This window comes from Uranotaenia lowii, chromosome 2, assembly GCF_029784155.1.
Source record: "Uranotaenia lowii strain MFRU-FL chromosome 2, ASM2978415v1, whole genome shotgun sequence".
Taxonomy (NCBI): domain Eukaryota; kingdom Metazoa; phylum Arthropoda; class Insecta; order Diptera; family Culicidae; genus Uranotaenia; species Uranotaenia lowii.
Window position 1 is genome coordinate 198,647,115 of NC_073692.1, and position 20,828 is coordinate 198,667,942.

The 20,828-nt window shown below is 34.5% G+C and overlaps 1 protein-coding gene across 1 annotated transcript in view; it reads right to left on the minus strand.

Moving 5' to 3' along the window:
- The window catches only part of LOC129742248 (myosin-G heavy chain), a 513,355-nt gene that overhangs the window by 355,903 nt on the left and 136,624 nt on the right, over positions 1-20,828 (minus strand). The window contains exons 5-6 of the mRNA XM_055734123.1: positions 2,183-2,639; positions 1,788-2,071 (exon numbers count right to left, since the gene is read on the minus strand). Coding sequence (XP_055590098.1) covers positions 1,788-2,071; positions 2,183-2,639 — 741 coding nt within the window. The remainder of the gene's footprint in view (positions 1-1,787; positions 2,072-2,182; positions 2,640-20,828) is intronic.

Genomic DNA, 20,828 nt, shown 5'->3' on the forward strand with positions numbered 1-20,828 from the left:
CGACATGACATTGAATGTAGACATGACATTGAAATTTGACATGACATTTTGACATGACATTTTGATATGACATTTTGATATGACATTTTGATGACATTTTGATATGACATTTTGATATGACATTTTGATATGACATTTTGACATGACATTTTGACATGGCATTTTGACATGACATTTTGACATGACATTTTGACATGACATTTTGACATGACATTTTGACATGACATTTTGACATGACATTTTGACATGACATTTTGACATGACATTTTGACATAACATTTTGATATGAGATGTTGGCATGACATCTTCATGAGATCTTCACATGACATGTCAAGTTTAAATGACATGTTGACATGATATTATGACATACAATGTTGACATGGCATTGCATGTCGACATGACATTGAATGTAGACATGACATTGAAATTTAACATGACATTTTGGCAAGACAATTTGACATAACATTTTGTCTTGAAATTTTGACAGAACATGTCATGAAATTTTGAAAGGACATGTTTTCGTGACATTTTGAAATGACATTCAAGCTTGCTGCCATCACGGTTTGAAATGACATGCAATGGTGATGTCATTTTGACATTAGTTCTAAGCATTTCATTATACTGCAATTTTTTTGTTTATGTAATCAATACAGAAATAAGTTAACCATAGAGAGTTATCGTAATTCTACGCTCACTACACGGTTGTAGCATGATTACAACCTCTTCAACTTTTTAAATTCCATAGCTGATCTACAGTCTTTTTTTTAAGTATATTTCAAGAAACACAAAATCAAATTGAGGCTGTAATTGGTTTTTTGAAAAATATTTCATATCAGCATAAAATTTGTAATGATATGATAGATATTTTTATAATCATTGTGATTAGTAATAAAGGAAAATCTATGAGGTATGGAAATTGCTTGCTCATTCTGTTGACTATCGTGAGTTATAAACACCAGCTAGATGGTGTGTTAAATAATTATTTGAATAGAAGTTTTGAAGTTCAGATTGATTTCCAATTCTGAACTTGGTTAGTAACACTTCTTGAAGAAACCCCATTCTAAAGACGAGGTAGGGTTTATGAGTTCCAAGATTTGAGTTCCAAAACAAAAGTTTAGTGAAATTCCAATTCGAAATTTACAGTTGAAAATAAGTTTCAATTTGTGAACGTTATATATTTCTGTAAAATTGAATACCTTAAGTCCAGAGTGATAAAGGGCTGAATTCCGCCGGAGCAAAGCAATTTTTTTTTTATTTCTTTGTTAACACTTATTTTCATTACCTTTTGGAGTAAAGTTATTCCCCGTTACTAATTCATTTTTCGAATTAAAAATGTTACTTGAGCAAAATCTTCATGGGAGGGGGTTAAGACCTACCCGCCCCTCCTCGGTTCGCACGACCTTGGTTTACTTTTAACTGTTTAAATTTATTGGTCTAGAAAAATATTTACAGGCTAAATTACATAAAAACAATTTAAAATCGGAAGGATCCATTCTGTTTTCTTTCTTTTTTTTTAATTTAATTTAATAATCACTCGCGATTGTGATTTTTGTGGGGCCAAGTGGAATAATTTGCAAGAAAATAATAATATTAGTCATATCATATCATATCATTAGTCATCATTTCAAGTTCATAATATTTTCGTCATTCGACCCTTTCCGGTACAATAAGTGTTAACTGAACAAAAATTCAGTTCCTCTACTCATTCTCCAAGTGTCGAGTAAATCAATCTTTCATATCAATTAGCTCATTTATAACCATTAGCGAAACGAAATCATGCAACTCACCTGTAAAGTTGGCAGGGGCGATAAATCGTCTCCTTTTACCGGCCCGATTTGGCACACTGTAGATGGGGATTCCTTCATTAGCCTTCGGTTGTTCCTCAACTACTCGTTCACTCGGGGGATCAATCGTGGTGGCACTCGCTTCTTGGGGTCTTTGCGTCGTTTGGGCTGCTGGTGGGGCTGAACTTTTCGGTTTACGATCGGCAACGTTTCTCTGGATCGGTGTTGTCCTCGTGCCGACAGAAAGTGGCAGAGAGCATGAGGGCGGTGGAATCGAACCGGAGGCACTGCAAGTGTCACCAAACAGACAGACGAGCGATTAATTAGGGGACCACAAGAAATCGGCCGGCAATCCAAAACCCACAAGAGGAAATAAAGTAAAGAGTATGAAGACTTACTTGATGATCTTTTTGTACTTGCAGAAGAAATCCGGCCGGATACGGTTGCGCATCAAAAACAACTCGCAGGCACGCAGGATATCGATGTTGGTGCGGATGCTGCTCAGGTCGCTCCTGTCGTTGCGCAGACTAAACGGACCCAGAGCCTCACCTTGAAACTCGGGAATGTTGTTGAAGAAGTCCGACGTCTTGTCATCGTAATCGGCGTACATTTCGTCATCCTTACTTTGTGGGAAGGCGGGATTTATCCTGCTCGGCTGACCAGCGTTACCGTTTGGATTACTCTTGATGAATCGATCCGGTTGGTGAATTTTTTTCAACGAGCCCCTTTTATCTTCATCGCTGCCAAAATCCGATTGGATATCGCTACTTAGGCTACTCCAACTGCTGCTGTTCTCCTCCTGATTCGGTTGACGGCGATGTCTCGCGCGGTGCTGCTGCCATCGACGACCAGCGCCTGTAGGGTGACCAGAGGAGGTGTTAAACAGAATTTTTATGTAATTCAGTGGAAAAAGTGAATTTTTAGAATTTCATAACATTTTTGTATGCAATACCTTGCAAAAATCTAACTAGACTAGAAGGCACAATTTTCCCGTTTGTTTGGATAACGTGCCGCTATCAAGCCTACCCCTTTTCTGAACTAGACTAGACTCAAGTATAAATATTAGACTCGTACTGAGAAATTCTTTCAAAAATACTATATAAGGAGTGTATTCGAAAAAAATGCAAAACTTTGTTTTGTGAATAACTTTTGAATTCATGGATGAAAATGGATGAAAATTTAAGTGAAGCTACCTAGTCATGTACAGAATATGAATGTGCACAAAATTTGATGACAATCGGTCAAGTGGTTTTTGAGATAGCGTCCAATACTAAAGATCATTGACAAAAATTTTTAGGCATTAAGAGAAAAATCTAAAAAAGTCTCATTGAGAGACCCAGAAACAGCTGGGAATCGTTCGACTAAAGTTCACAAGGAAAATTGTTTTAGAATTGCTAGGGGAACAATGGTGAGCTATAATTTGAAAAAAATGAAGATGATTGATTCCATGAAGTTCAGAAATGTGAGAGATTTGTTTAAGCTCAATCCCAAAATATCAATAAAGAAAGTGATGAAAAAGATAAATTTTTCTGACTGGCTCGTCTAACTGCCTTATAAATAGGCCTGGCTTAATTTCTACAAGGTAGACAAGCTGCCCACCGGTAAAATAAACAAAATACGGTGGTCAAATCGTTCGAAAAATATTTGGACTGCTAGAGGTGAGATATCTTGAAAAATTTCGAATGGACAGCAAAATTAACTCTTTAGCGATCATTTGGCAGGTTTCCAACCGGAGATAATTAAGGAGAAAAATTTGAGAAATTTAATGTCTAGTACTTGAGGACGCTAACGATCTGCGGAAACTGCAAATTACTCAGTGTTTCATAACGATTGACATGTGAAAAGCTAAAAATACAAAGAAAATGCGTCCGTTTTCTCAGCAAAGCATTTCAATAGCTCCGAAATAGTATATGCTGTGTTTCAGTTGGATCTAGAATCGTGCCATTATGAAAAAAACTGAGGTGGAGTGATAAAAAGTCAAATATGTTGTTTTTGTGCCAAAGGAGGACAATCGGCTCAATTTTTTATAACTTTGAAAAATTCAAAATTTTTATAATTTTAAAATATCGAACGCGTTGCCCAAATATTAAAGTTAAAAAACTTCTTCATTGAAGGTATTTCTTAAACCAGTTGACAAAACATCACAAAAATTTGCACATTTACATAAACATTACCTTACCAGGTAGCTTCACTGAAAATTTTATCAATTTACATCTATGCATTAAAAGTTATTCACAAAACAAAGTGTTGCATTTTTTTCGAATACAATCCTTACCTGTATTTCCTGAAATCTTAAAAACGTTTATTTTGGAAATCATAGATTTTTTTATTTATCCTGATGTGGAGTTTATTTCAGCTGTGGCATTTAATACGCCTGTTAGAAACCTGAACGCTTTACAGGTAGTTCACAGGGCCGTAGGAAAAATCGCCTCATGGAGACCCTCCCCCACCCCTATGGTGACTGATTTTTTTTCTAACATATTTATGCCCAAACAAAGCATGAATTTAAAAAAATTTGAAAAAAAATTTAAACATTTAAAGTTTATCGTAGAATATAGTAATTTTTGAAAATATGTTCTTAACTCTTTTAAATTGAAACCTTTAGTAAAAAAAGCATAGGGAACTTTTTTTCATCGTTGATAAAATCTTTGAACTTAGTCCAGAGTTTGTTGGATTTGAGTGGTTTGGTTCGAGTAAGAAGTTGTTATATGCTCAAATAAAACAAACTGGATCTACGAGACTTTAGTGCAAATTTAAAAATTTTAAACGTTAATGGAAATGATTAAAATTTTCCAAAATAAAAGCAAGCGATTAAAATTTTGCGGCAAAAATCTGATTCTAACAAACAAGATCCAAATTTAATATTTTCGTTTCGTGCAATTTGACTCTTGAAAAAAAAAACAGGAATAGGTATATGTAAACAATACACCAAAAAATATAAAATTTTCAGCGGTTTTTAAACGTGAAGATTCCATGTTTTTTTACAGGAAATATTTATCATTAAAATCAATTCCATAATTTAAATTCTGTTAATGTTTTTTAAGAAATAAACATCAGTTTATCAGTTTGAACAAAACGTTCAAAATGATTTGAAATTTTACTTCATATTTGTGATTTCCAGATGAGATTGTTTACACAACTGACATTGATTAGAAATTTCAAATTTTGAAATTCAATTTAAAAAAATCAAGTTTGCGATCTCTTGCATCTTGAATTCCTCAACGAAAGAGTCTTATTGATATTTTTATTGTACATCCCATTTACGAGAGGAATCTGATCATAAATTCAAATTTTGAATTTCGATTCTTTTTCTGAATTTGAATAAGATTTATGAATGAAATAAAAACCATTTCTGAATCTTAATTCCACATCAGAATTTGAAATATGAGCCAAGGAGTGAATTTTATTTCGTCAGGATTTAATCTGAAATCATAATTTCAATTATTCATTCTTAATCCGATCTGTGAATCTGATTTAAAATATGTATTTCGAATTTTGGATCGCCATTTCGAAGCTTTGTTTTTTTTCGATTATAGTCGTTTTAACATCTTTATGACATCTTTATGGCATTCGCGACTTTATATCAACGTTGCAGTTTGCGGACAGTTATTGAAAAACTTATCCGGTACAACTGTGTTCGATGTTTACTCTTGGGCTCGAATTCACGAACATCTGCTCAGGAAGCAACTGTCTTGCCAACTGAGCTATATCACAAGCCCTTGAAGCTTTGTTGTGTTTGGGTTCTGCATGAGAATTAAGTTTAAGAACATCGAATCTGAATATGAAACAAAAACTCAGGATGGATTTCAAATTTTTTCATACATATTCAAAAAATTATTTTTGTTATTTTATTTTTATTGCCGCAGGGATATGTTCTTATTCAAGTTTATGGCTAATCGGTGCATTCTAATTCTAATTAGAGAATTATTAAGACCGAAAGTATAGGTGGAAAGGTCAAATCTAGAGCGTTTTGAGTAGAAAAAACAAATAGATGTTGAAGAATGTGAGCTAAGGGCTTCGTGTTGTCGTCAGCTTTAAAATTATAATTATCATTCAAATAATGAGCTTTGTAAGATTTAATGAAATTTTTTATCATAATATTGAAAATATATTTATGATTCGAACCGAAAATAATAAATCCAAAACTGGTTACAAAGTTCTAAATATTAAAAAGAAATAATCCTTCTTTTATAAAAATATGTAACCAGATCCTCCGAAATAAGTTAAATCTCATTTAAAGTTAAACATTTAGAACTGAATTTCAATCAACAAGTGAAAAAAATTTAAATTACTGGGTCATAATTTTAAACCTGGGGACTAGTTTTCAGGATTTTGCCATCAGTTTTGAGTCAAGATCTTTTCTCTTGAATAATCTACAATCAAAATTTAATGAAGAATTTATAATTTTGAGTGTAAAATAGAACACATCGCTTGCCTTTTTTGGACCCTGATGTGAGGGAGGGGGTTTAAAATCAAAATTGAACGCATTTTTGCTTGATGTCCTACATCAAAGTTTTTACAGTGTCATCCGGTACCAGTTGAAATAAGCTTAATTTTTGCATCTCGAAAGAATGTTAATTTTGTGGCCGTGTGTAATTTATCAAAACCTTTATGATTGTGATGTTGAGCATTAGCATCTTAAAAAACAAGAAACACAAAAAATAAATTAGACTGAATTTGATTTCTTGAAGAATATTTCATTTCAACATTTAAAATTGATAATGACATAAATTTATATAAAACTAGCTGATCCCGTACGAACTTCGTTTCGCTTTAAATCATTGGTACGTCAAAATGAGTTTAGAAAATGAATTCTAAACATTCTTTCGACAATTTTGGGGAAAAAATTCAACAGTGTTTAAAGTCGCTACTGTTACTATTACTTGAAATTCAAATTAAACGGTTGATTGGCTTTTTATTAAAATTTATGTGAGAGTGTTTTCTTCTCGATCGGTTGCAAAATCTAGACATTATGGCAGAAACATGTACTATTTGTTTATGTGCACGACTCTTTTGCTTGACCATCACACATAAATTGGTATCAATTAACTGCCTCCAACAAAATTATTGCACAAAACACTGAACTTTCAATGAAACCCTCTTTTTCTGTCCCATGGCCCGAAATTCGATAATTGAAACCAATTTTACGTTCCTCAAAACTCCCTTTTGCCATGGACGGCCTTTTTTTGACCACGATTCAAAACTTGACACCTGAAATCAATAATCTTTTCTGTTAACCTCCCATGTGTCAATTTTCATTACAATTCTATGCTCAATCAAGAGAATATCGTAAAATCAGTGAACAGATAATAACCCCTTTTGCCGACCCCTGAGTCAAGATTTGAAACCTGAAAGCAAAAGAACGTCCCTCAAAACTCCTATGCGGAAATTTTCATCTCAATCCAATGTAGAATAACGTCAAAATCGCAAAAACATTAAAGTTGGGTATGGACGACTCCTTCAGCCAACTTCTGATTCGCAATTCGAAACTTGAAATCGATTGCTGGTCCCTCAAAACACTCATGTGCAAATTTTCATCACAATACGATCTATAATAACGCCAATATTGTAAAAACATTAATCAGTGGATATGGACGACCCCTTTGGCCGACCCCTGACGCTAAATTTGATAACTGTAACTGATTGTTCGTCTCTCAAAACACTCATGTGCAAATTTTCATCACACTCCGCTGTATAAAAACGCCAATATCGCAAAAACATTAATCAGTGGATATGGACGACCCCTTTGGCCGACCCCTAACCCTAAATTTGATAACTGTAACTGATTGTTCGTCTCTCAAAACACTCATGTGCAAATTTTCATCACAATCCGGTGTATAATAACGCCAATATCGCAAAAACATTAATCAGTGGATATGGACGACCCCTTTGGCCGACCCCTAACCCTAAATTTGATAACTGTAATCGATTGCTCGTCTCTCAAAACACTCATGTGCAAATTTTCATCACAATGCAATGTAAAATAAAGCCAATATCGCAAAAACATTAATCAGTGGATATGGACGACCCCTTTGGCCGACCCCTAACCCTAAATTTTATAACTGTAATCGATTGCTCGTCTCTCAAAACACTCATGTGCAAATTTTCATCACAATGCGATGTATAATAACGCCAATATCGCAAAAACATTAATCAGTGGATATGGACGACCCCTTTGGCCGACCCCTGACTCTAAATTTGATAACTGTAATCGATTGCTCGTCCCTCAAAACACTCATGTGCAAATTTTCATCATAATCCGGTGTATAATAACGCCAATATCGCAAAAACATTAATCAATGGATATGGACGACCCCTTTGACCGACCCCTGACCCTAAATTTGATAACTGTAATCGATTGCTCGTCTCTCAAAACACTCATGTGCAAATTTTCATCACAATCCGACGGAAAATAACGTCAATAACGTGAAAACAATATTTGTCTTGTATGGACGACCCCCTTCAGAAGGGGTCGTCCAAAAATCTAAAAACATTTTTCATCATTCCTGGTCCTAATGAGCATCCATGCCAAATTTCAGATCTCTAGCTCTTAAGACGGCTGAGTCTATAGAGGACAAACAAACAAACAAACAAACAAACAAACATACAGATAATTGCTTTTTATATATATAGATAAAATAAATCGACATTTTCAGTAATGAAGTAAGATATTAGATTAAGGATTTTATTTTCTTACTTTTTTGATAAGCACCTGTTACGTGGATTCCAAGTTGTTGATTCATGAAATTAGTATTTGATTAATGAAATTTGAATTTTGAATGGTTGGTTTCAAACTCTGAACTTTTTAAGTTGCATTTCTTAACAAAAATCCATTCTTAGCACAAGAATTAATGTTTTTGTATGTCAAGTTTAGAGTTTCAATACAAAAGGTTGATTGAATTGCAAATCGAAATTTACGATTAAATATTTTTCTGCCACATTTCTGACTTCCTCGTTAGAACTTATTTTTAAACACTTTTTAAGATCAAGTAATTTCCCGGCAGGCTTCGGATTCATTTGAGAGCAAACACCCATGGAGCTAAAATCTGCTCTCACTCTTTAAGCGGCGTGAAGGAATGAGAAGGAGTGACCATTTGCCTCGAAGATGTCATGCTCCTAGGGAGTTCTTTTTACCTCTCGCTCCGCTCTTAAAAGATAAATGAGCGCTCTTCGGGAGCGCTCCCTAGGAGAACGCTTCAAGACAAACGTTATGAGCTGGGAATCTGGCTGGTTCGTGTTCGTTTGTTTTGGTTTGCGCCGGCGGTGTCATTTGGAAATGATTTAATATGAATAACGAAAGGTAGCACGTGTCCCCGCTGATTATTTTGTTGAGTAGAGTGGCTCGAATAAGCAGATTGTTGTGTGAAGTTTACATGCAAAATTTAAGCCAAATAGCACAAGAAGGGCCTCTAGTTTGTAAAGAAATTTGAAATATTATCTTCGGGTAGCTATTATTTCATCAATAACCGTCAAACGGGGCATTATGCAACAGCCGGGTTAGATGCTACATTTGTATACCACATCAAGAGGTATTATTTTTTTTGAATATAATGTAGTGAAGTTATCATTTAAGGATAACAAAATAATGATGACTAATTTCCTAACATCGTGAGATAGATTTTTAAATATTTTGATTCTCATAGAAAATTTAAAAAAATGTGCCAAAGATGTACCTACGTTTTTTTAAATATTTTTCCAATGCCCTTATAACATACCTTGCCTATATCAACACTGTTGGTGTGATGTTTTTTTTTTTTTTGGAAAATCAGCATTTTTTTTAAAAAAATATTTGAATAATTAAGTTACCAATCTGGGCTAAAAATTCATCAAAATGCAAATCAAAGATTCACCATTTAAATCTTGATTCCATATGCTGTTATGATTGGTTCACTTCACGCGTTTGTTAAATTCAAAATATCATCTATCATAACATGAACTTTTATGATTTAAGCTAGATGATTTTTTACCCCTAAATGTATGCAGCACCTTTATGGTTTTAAAATCATTTTTGACAGAAAAACATAACATAAACTTTTATGATTTAAGCTTGATGATTTTTTACCCCTAAATGTATGCAGCACCTTTATAGTTTTAAAATCATTTTTGACAGAAAATTGTAAAATTTTATTCGAACAAAACAAAAACTTACTGCATTTGGTGCTTTATGCGTTATGACATCAGAAATATATCTTAAACTATAGCAGCAATGAAGCAATGATTTTTTTGACTACGTAATTTTGATGTCCCATCAACCTTAAGCCTTCTGATTTAAAAGCAGAATGATTATCTGTGGACGTTAAGTTTTTAAAAGCCATTTAGGTTGATAAGTGTGCAGGATGTTCGTGTTTACAGTACTTCTTTCAACACCCCAGCAAACATGAAATCGCATTAAAAATGATAACTCAAGTCATTAAAAACGTTACTGCGAATCGTAATTCCAACTAACGCAAGTAAAATGTCGTAAAAATCGTTACTCGAAGTCGTATTAAATGGTTTAAGTCGGATATGATAAAAAGTCCGCCATGTTTGCAGATTTTGAAGACGGTTTCGTTCCTTTTTTTTCTCCCGCGCGGGTCAAAAGGGAGAACAGCTTTGTTGTTCTCTTTGCGACCAGCAGTGCAACTAGATTGCTAAAAATCAGATGGTGTATTTGCAAGAATTGCCCAATGACAGAGGCAGCAAATATTGTCGCTGGCAACATTTCGCATGCGTTGAGAGAAAAAACTTATGCTCTCTTGGCTTCTTTCAGTATGTATGAATATGGTGTCGAAATCGTATACTCTTATCGCTTTAGCCAGAAGTTGAAAATTTGTATGTACATTGCCTCCACTTTGGTAGGTAAATGCTGTTTTTTCGTGTTTCATACGATCATTCTATACTGTATATGACACGTATAACAAAGTTGTTGAGAAATATACCTACAAAAATGTTTGCTGGGACCGGCCGATTTCTTTGTAAAACATGTTATCTAAAAGCCTTAACTTCGACAATCGTTTTACATGAACATTGAATGTAAATTAGAGTAATAATGTTAACGTTGTTTAGGCACAAAAATAGTCTAAAATTCGTTTTGCTTACATCGTCGCACAGCAACCCCCAGCAGCCAGCCAGCAGCTGTGAGCTACTTGAAGCAATCAAATATGTAGGGGAGAGGAAGGCTATATGCGCATATTAAGGAAAGCACTCATTTTCTCCTATACTCCAAAAGATAGGAGTCTGAAAACTATATGCACATGAGCGGACATCTGTTTTATGTACGTTAGAGAAATTTTTCTGTTAAAATCTCTTACAGTTTTTGTGAAAATAATTTTATAATAAAAGAAGTCAAAACAGCCGATTTCCGAAACTGGCGGGCTAAATGCGCATATTTATGTTTTTAGCTATATTTCATTACCACTTGCAATATTTTGATATTATTTAATTGAAAATGGAAGAAACGGATGTTAAGCATACGTCAAGGCCGAAATTTTGTTGAAATTTTTTACATCACTAGTTCTTTTGCATGAAACATAGTTAAGTATGCCATATGGCCATACTTCAGGGTAATATTTTGTTCATATTGTATTTTTATCGGATCAGTAGGAAGTTCTTCTTTTTTCGTTGTAAGATCGTGATTTGAGCTTAGATTTCATGTTTAAATGATAGAAAGTGAAAAATTTATAAGACTAATCTATTTTTCTTGATATAGGCATTTAACCTGCCTTGATATGGGCATTCAGAACCTGTCTCTTATTCCAATATCTTATCATTTACAACTTTGCCAAAAGCTTCGATTTGTTGAATTTCCGATTTCCAGATGAATAAGAAAGAAAAACCACTAAAATTTTTGTTCACAGAATCTGTATGCACAATAATTAAAGTTCAATATAATCTTGTTTGAATTTTTAAATTTTTTCGACTTTATATAATAATTTAATTTTTTTATGCCATGTGTTAAAAGCGTATTACCCTCAAACTGCACTAGTTAGATATGATGAATCTCCAGCCATATCGTCAATCGGCTGTATGCGCATATTACCCAATATGCGCATATAGGGACACTTCCCCCTACCTAACTCGAAGCAATTCTGAATCGTCACACGCAAAGTTATTTCTCCCAGGGAGGCCTCTTTGGGAGGAGCGCAGAGCCTCCGAGGGAGCAAAGAGTGACTGGCGCTCCTAGCGATTCTGGCGGTAAGAGAAGCGAAAAAGAGTGGTTTTCGACTGCCAGGAGTTTGGGAGTTCCTCCTCAATGAGTGGTACTGCTCTGCCTCTTACGAGTCGCACCTCAGGATGCGTCCGAAGTCTGTTTCCCGGTGAACATTATAATTGGAAAAAAATCTTAATGAGGAGTGGGTGTTAAACATTTAAACCCCCTTCCTCCGTTCGCACGGCCTTGGTGAGGTACATTTGTATTATTACTATATTTGATACCATAGTACAACGAAAATAACAGTTAGGCCATTGCTCTTAACCTCACCTCAAAGTTTCGTGTTAGTAAACAGCATGCTTGCATAATAACAAAAGTAGTTATGAAAATTTGGCAAATTTCATAAAGAATGGCAATAAAAAAATTTATTTCAATTATCAAAATATCAATTATCAAATTTCAATCTCCCACGTTCGCTATTTTATTATTTTGAAAAGTGCATTAGATTAAAAATTTATCATTCGGGTTTATAGGAAACAATTTTTTAAGTTGATATTTTTTTTATCTGTATCATAAGGCTATGATCATTTAGTATCCGGGCACTTTATTTCGGTGATAGCTACGTTAATAGAGCACGGATATGCAAAACTTTTAAAAGGACTATCTTGCCTATTTTTGATAGACTTTTAATTTAACGTGTGCTCGAGATATTTACGACGCAAAAAGACATGGTAAAAAATATTTTGCACAAATTTGCTCCTTTTACGCATTTTGCGCCTCGAAAATTCTTCATTGATGACTTGGAAGCTAATAAACTGTTGATTTTTTCTGATTTTTCTTTGGAAAAAATGGTTAAGAAGTATGAGGAGCCACCCTAGGATCCACACGAAGTTCAAACCAACCATCGGAGTGCAACCCTTGATCTTAAATATGGTAAAAGTATATGGTTATTGGGGATAACTGAATGCAGACTCCTTAAATAATTCAAAAAATCCATTTCTGGTAGGCAAAAAGTGTTGCCTGACTAGTAGACACCAAGTAAATAACTAATAATGATCAGTTCCAAGGAACGCAATCTGTGCATCCAGTTTTTACGCAATATGACAGATGTGATCTGATGGACAAAAAAAATTATGTTAAAACTGGATTTAAGAGATCAAATTCTTCGAGATGCCTACTCATGAAAAGGTTCCAACCAGATTCCAATTGCTTTTTCCAGGTGAGTTTGTGTAATATATCGTGATTTGCAAAGGTTTTGCTTCTGTAGTAAAAACAAATAAATCAATTCATGACTGAAAAAAGTGTGCAAAGATAAAAAAGAGATTTTATGAAAAAGTTTGAGTATTTCATGAAATCATTGATAATTTTTTTTATATATTTTTACATTAAATGTCATATTAACACCTTCATTTTCTCCATAGAAAGTTTTTAGATCAAATGAATAGTTTTTAAAATACACATGTTTGTAACTGCCCGGATTCCAAATGATCATAGCCTTATAATTCAAAGTACTATAAAAGATGTTTTTTAAAATAGCCTAATATTTTGGTGAACTTCACTTTTGACGCTTTAATTTTTTATAGACTATGAAGTAACTATGCTGTTAATAAAAATGGAACGATAATGCTTCAAAAACGCAATAAAATTATTAAAAATTCTAGGTAGGATTGATGAATACTTAGAAGAGACGGTTAGGAAAATTCAAATATTATTTGGTCGCCGGCAAATCGCTATTGAACCGTATAAATCTTCAAGGGATGCTGCATTATACAGACGCATTTGATTGCTGGATATTCTTGGCATGTTTGAATAAGAGCAAATAGTCTTCGACCAATTAGCGTCTACACAGCGGGTGAACAATGGTTGTGGGACAATCTTTTTTTTAATTTTTATATAAGTAAACACCGTCTAAAGATGGGATAGCCAGTTGCCTAGGCTTAGCGGTTTGAACGTAAGTTTTTTTTTGCATGTTGTATAACGGCTTGAGTGCTTAATTTTAAAACCTTAATAAAACTAGGTGACGGTTTTCGATCAAGATGTCAAAACAGGACACACTCAGGCTAAATTGCACATATTTAATTGAAACTTTCATTTTTTGAACATTTAAATAAGTCTTGGGTGTTATTTTTGAGTTAAATAAAAAATTATATTAAAGCATGGATCACGTTAAATCGCATTTAAAAGGATCTATCTCGTCGCTATGTAAACGAAATAAAAAATTTTTGTATTGCACTTAAAAAGAAAATTTAAAAAAATTATTCCGATGTTGTTTTGATAAATTTTCGAACTTTTCGTCGAGTACCACTCATCATAGTTTTGACACCCTATTCGCTGACCTCAGCGGCCATTTTGTTCCACAATCTCTTCATCTCTGTTGCTTCCCGAGTCGTCCTACCATTCTTCTTCATCTTCTGCTTGACGATTGCCCAACATTTTTCGATAGGGCGGAATTGAGGGCAGTTGAGTGGGTTGATGTCCTTTTCGACAAAATCCACCCTTTGGCCCAATACCACTGCACAGTGGTGCAGAACATCAATCTAGCTGTACGAAATCAATAGCGCCCAGGAATGAATAGATAAACATTTGATGTCTTCAGCAACATTGTTCAATTTTACATGGAGCATATTCTAGTATCAAAGTTTTTGCCGAGGGGTCCACCGATAGCGAGATAAAAATGCTAACTTTTTTAGCTTTTCAAATTAGGGCTGCTATGGAGTTACATTCAAAGTAAAAAAAATCTTTTGAAAAAACAGTTTTTTGAACCTGACACGTTGTAGATTGGATAAAATGGTTCGCTGTCTTTGAAACAAAGTTGTTACAAGCCACGATCTACAATTGTCTCATACATTATTATGGGTTTAGAAGTTGCTGAAGCCCTATAGAATGCATTTAGTGTATTTTATTGGCAATTTTCGATGGCTAGTTCATCGAAAAGTGTACATTTTCGCAACACCTCCTTTTTGTGATTATTTTTGATGATAAGCGGAACCATTTTCATTTGAAATTAGCGGGGAAATCGGTGGAACTAGTAGAGATTTGAATGATATAGTAAAACCACAAAATTTGTGCAAAATAGCTTTGAGATATTACCACCCACTGCGCCCATCTGCCAAGCAAGAATTTGTGCTGACTTTTCGAAATTCAGAAACTACTTCATTGTATTATTTATCATATTTTTGTCAAGCATTGCACCGCCAATGCAATTACATCACTAGAATTGGAATGAAATGTGCTTTCTTTTGCATATAGTTTTATTACCTAAACCTTACTTTAACATACTCAAAATCCAGTGCAATGCTGAATTTAGGTGTAGGAATTGTCTCTGAAAATCCAAATTTATTGAAAATTCGAAAAACAGCTACTTTTGAAAAGTCGTCATAAATTTTGTATTTCGTATTTCAAGAATCTAAAGATGCCAAAATGTCAAAAGTTACGTCAACTTTCCAATTCACTTTTTGAAATTTTTCTACTGTAACTGGAACAGCCTTGGCGATTGATTGATCGAGAAGTGCGGGTTTTAAACAACATTTTTACGTTTTTTGTGGTCTTGATCTTAAAACAATTTTTGAAAAAAAATTCTATGCGTGCAATATATAATTTCTGACTTCAGCTTTTTAAGGCACTAAGTGAAATTTTTTTTCGAGCACTTCATAACGGATATAATAAGGTTGCCAGATTGCCCGGTTTTATCCGGGTTTGCCCGAATATTTAATATAATTTGAAAAAAAAAAAAGTCCGATCCGGCCCGGTTGCCCGTATTTCATTGAAATAGCCCGGATTTTGCCCGGGTTTATTCTCATTTTCATACTCAAATCACACTTAAAAAAACAAATTGTGCTATTTTTTTTTTTATTTTTGCGTCCAAAACGAAACATTCTGAGCAAATTTCATAAAAATAATCATGGCAAGTTTTTAAAAACCCTAAAATACGATTTAAAATCTGTTGATAAATTTTGATGTAAAAATTTGTTTTCAACTTTTTTGTTCTTGATTTTTGATGAGTAATTTCTAGGTTTTGACTAAATTTGCACGGATAATGCCAGGATTTTGGTCGACCATTTTGAAATAAAATGCCCTGATTTTACCAGGTTTTTAGATAAAAATAGCCCGGATACGTGCTGGAAAAATTCTGGCAACCTTATGATATACAGCCTTTTTCCAGAAGCATGTTTTTTCATAACATATTTTGTTGGCTTCTAATAACTTCTTAATAATTGATTGTAGCTGAAATGGTCTGGAAAACATATTTAAGCTTTTCAAAACTTTAAATTTTGTAAAAATCGGTTGAGAAACAAGAGAGTTTTAGCGACAACAGTTAAAGCTATCATTTAACCGCTCGCGGTATGAATAGGTATACCCCATGTGTTATTCGAAAATCACAACACTTAAAAAAAAATATGAAAATGCAAAAATACTTGAATTTTAAAAATAAAAAAAAGTCCTGTCGTTAAATTTGCGAAAAAAAACTAGGTGTAATCATCATTTTAAGCTCAAAAACTATCATTTGACCGCCTCCGGTACGTTTAGTGTTAAATAAGCGAATACTTAAGTGTAGATCGCTGAAATATCCCGCAAATTTTTCTCCGATAAACTGAAAGTGTTGTATGTATGTATGTATGTAGATAATCCACCATGGGTGCACGGATTCACCGCAGTTTTATCAAAGTATGTGCTTTCATGCATTTTTATAATACTATCGATAAATAATTTACAATGCAGTTAACACTATACCCGACACCATGATTTCGTGTGAGCTGTTATGAAATGAATGTATAACGTGTTCGTGGAAGTATAATTTGGGAGAACGACTCAATCAGATACACAACAAGTCCAAAATGTTTTACATTTTCCATGTTCAACATTTACAACAGGTATTCCGGCATCCGTGTATATACCTGGCCAGTTGGCAGCTGATTGAAGGTTCCAATAAACTCATATATCTCAAATAAATACATCTTACCCATCGGCAGATAATGGAAATCAAACCCAAAATCTAATGCCGATAATGGAATCCAAATGTCATCCATTTGGACCACCACACTATCCACTCAACCCTCAACAAATGCGAGATTTTTTACTGTATTTTTCATTGCATTAATATTTTTTTCTTCCTTCTGCTTCTATATATGCACTTTTTTCACAACAACCAAATACGCACTGTTTGCTTTGCGTTCTCCCTTGTATCACTTCGATTTTCTTCACTCGCTCACTCGAAATTACTGCATCCGGGAGATTATAGCCACCCACCCCACCCACAGCTAGTTCGAGAGAGAGAGAATAGATTCTGTTATTCTCTCACCGGTTTTTCGCAACGCTTGCTGTGATCAATAATTGCACTTTTCTTAACGGGTGCCCGCACGACGCTTTATAGGCTGGCACCTAAACATGTCCGGACATGTCTTGACTTCTACTAGCATATGATGCGGGTTCCCTTATTTTCACCATCAGCCACTGGTCGACCAACAACAAATTTATTCGTCAGCTCCTTTCGAAAATGACCCTTAACCTACTTCTCACACAGATTCACACAGCCCATTTGCTGCAAATTTGGGGAATACCTACCTCAAACCTGAAGCCAATCACATTCAACCGCTCAAAATAAGCCGCTTTTGAAACGTTGCTGCTTATTTTCTTTTTAAATTTTCACATCAATTTGCCCCTATAACTTTAATTCCAGAGATTTGAGAAACTTTATTTCATTTTCTTCCACTTTTTCTAACATCCAGCATCGCCCCCATCTCTTGGCATTGGCAATAAAACCAATCACTTTCTGTAGCTTGTTTTGATAATTTTCCCTTCCAAGAATCACCACACTTTATTAATTTTTTTCCAACACCTTTCTATCACAAAAAATAGCCATTTCCCTTGATTCCTCATAGAATCTGCAAGCAACAAGCTCTTCGGACATGTTTCCAGATGAAATTATAAACTAGATTTTCTTTGTCCAATAACACTCGTCGCGTATGAAGGAAACGAACCGAACCGAACAGCACGACGTCTGACACGCGAATGAGGTTTGTCACTATTTTTTTAAGCCTTAAAATGTTTTGGTTTTGAACATCCGATAAAAGCCATTGAGGTTCATTCGTTTTTTTTTTTTTTTTTTTTTTTTTTTTTTTTTTTTTTTTTTTTTTCTTCTCCGATAAACTGAAAGTGTTGCCTAGTTATAAGTCATTAAAAGCTTACCCCTAACAACAAACCTTTGCTAGTTCCAGAGTTCGTAGGCTGTGTAGCAGGTATCAAATCAATGAGACAGATGATTTCTAATGGACGCAAAAACTTGTGAAAATCCTATTTCCAAAAAAATCCAACGGTTGAATCCTATACAATTTCTACTCGTGGTAAGGTATCGAGCAGATCAAATAATGTATTTACTGCTAGTTTTGTAAAAAAAATTTAATGATTTGTCAAGGCTAAGCTCCTGTGGTAAAATCAACAATTTTCAAAACGAAAACTTGGGTTTTCACTGTTCTTAAAAGTTTTTAAATACTCTTCAATGTATGTATACTTCGAAACTTTCGATCTTAACTAACCGATTATACTTTCAAATCAATAATTTAATGATTTTGTTTCGTTTAAGTGGCACAAAATAATCAAGTTTTGTTGATTTCTAAACAGTAAAATCAATCAATTTTCCTCAGTTTCATTCAAAAGAGAAGTATTGAGCCAAAAAGAAGCTGAAATTGAAGCAGGAGGGTGTAGCCTACCAAAATACGGATTTTACGAAGTATTAGTAGGAAAATCTGATCAATATCATGACTGAAAAGATTGTGCGCCGGCCGATGAGAGATACCAAGAATCTAGTAGGAATTTCATAGAAGAATTTAAGTTGATTTTGCAAGTTTTGTTCGGTAACAAAAACCTTATGTTCATTTCAAAATTATTATTTCATGGATTTAAATGATTAATTTTTGATAAAATATCATAAGCAAATAAAGAAACGTGTAATCTCCATTTTATAAAAAATTAAATGGGATTTTTTTTATATTCCAACCAATTCCTTAAACCCCACTCTCCAAACAAAATTATTTTGCTAGGATGCAGAGGTAGCTTCGGTCCTATAACACAAAATACATTTTTCTTCCAATCCATCCATTGACTATTGACATTTAAAGAGAGAGCATCAGTTTTGTGCAGTGTGAATGAGCTGCTAATCCCAAGCACCATTCATTTGACCTCTGAACAAAATTGGTGGCCTCGTTCAATCAAGGAGCAGCAACCGTTGGCAATGTGGAAGCCACACCAGTGATCGAAGAACTCGAAGTGTTTGATATCGTATTTTGATATTGAAAAAGTAATGAATACGTCTCCTATAACCATACATTTAGGATTTTACGGTTTAAGCTGAATGTTAATCAAGCTCAGTGAATAATGAGCAGCGCCGATGTGGTCTAGTGGATAGGCTGGCGCGTGTCTGGTTTTAGTATGCCAGGCGTACTGGGTTCGATCCCCGGTATCGGCAAGGAAACTTATGGGTTCGAATCCCATTAGTGGCTGACAGGTAAGATGTGTTTCCTCATATAACTGACTATAAAATAAGAATGTTCAATCAGTTGCCAGCTGCCCAGGTATATACACGGATGCCGGAATACCTGTAAGTAAACTAGCCCACCTGATTAACTCGTTCTTCCAAAATAATTTTTTTCCTGTTGGGGAGAGAGTCCACTGCGACCATTAAGTTGATCTATTGTGGTATTACCCCGCGTTATTATTTTTACTTTGTTATGCTACTTGACACCCCTGCACTATTGGTTGAAGTTGCAGTTGTTTACCGGTAGCACTACGAGCACACACATATCTAGGTAGGATCTTCAAGTGCAATCTAAGTTCCCTTGAAAAGATCCATCCACATGCATGTGCTGCATCATTGAGGCGTACAATTCCAAGGTATACCCGGTTAGCATTTCACTCATGCTAAAACCGCCAACCTTCATCATACTATGTGTGCCAGGTTATGTCACGACCGGGATTCGATCTCATGAACGTTGGCTTAGAAGACAAGTATGCTATCCGTTAAGCCACGATCTGCTGGCCAAAATAAACTTACATCAACACAATACATTCACTCCATAACAGTCCATACGAAGCCATGGGGTCCAAGTATGGTGTACGCGTTGTATTAGAGATTTGTCGAACTTAATAATCTAAGAATGCATGTGAGCACATACTTAGGCAGAAACGGCGGTAAATACGTGCACCCATGGTGGATATCCAACAAAAAAAAAGTAGAAAAAGTGAATAATAATCTGTTTTTGTTTACAGAACGGTTTTAAGTTTAAAAAAACAGGTAAGAGCAAGTTCACTGGTGTTGGGAAAAAGTGGTAGAAATTTCGACACTTACGGCACATTTTGAAAATTTTGCCATGCAAAAACATTTTCAAGATCTGTGGCCTTCTAGTTTTTTTACAACATGTGTTGTATTTTCGCATGCTGTGATGCAAAAATAGCAATATTTCTATCACATACGGCTGAAATGGAAACAGGGTTGTAAAAAAATACAACGCCCCAAGATCTTGAAAACATTTTTGCATGATAAAATTTTCAAAATGTCAAAATTTCAACCACTTTTTCCCAACACCAGTGAACTTGCTCTAAATGGGCGATACATGAAAACTTGATGGAACATTCATCATAAGAAACTTCTATAAATATACTAGCAGACCCGGTAAACTTCGTCTTACCATTTTAAACTTGGCGTCTATTTCAAGTTTTTTTTTTCGCTGTTTGACTTAAAAAAAGTTCTTGAGTTGTTAATCGTCTCGCTTTCTTGAACATGTCCTAGTTTTTAAACATACCCATCTTTTCCGTTTGCTCGAATTGGCCCGCTCAATTATATCGGAATCAAATCTAGGAATTTTAACTCAATTGTACGGGTCTTTTAACAGATTATTCAAAAAATATCTACAATAAATTTT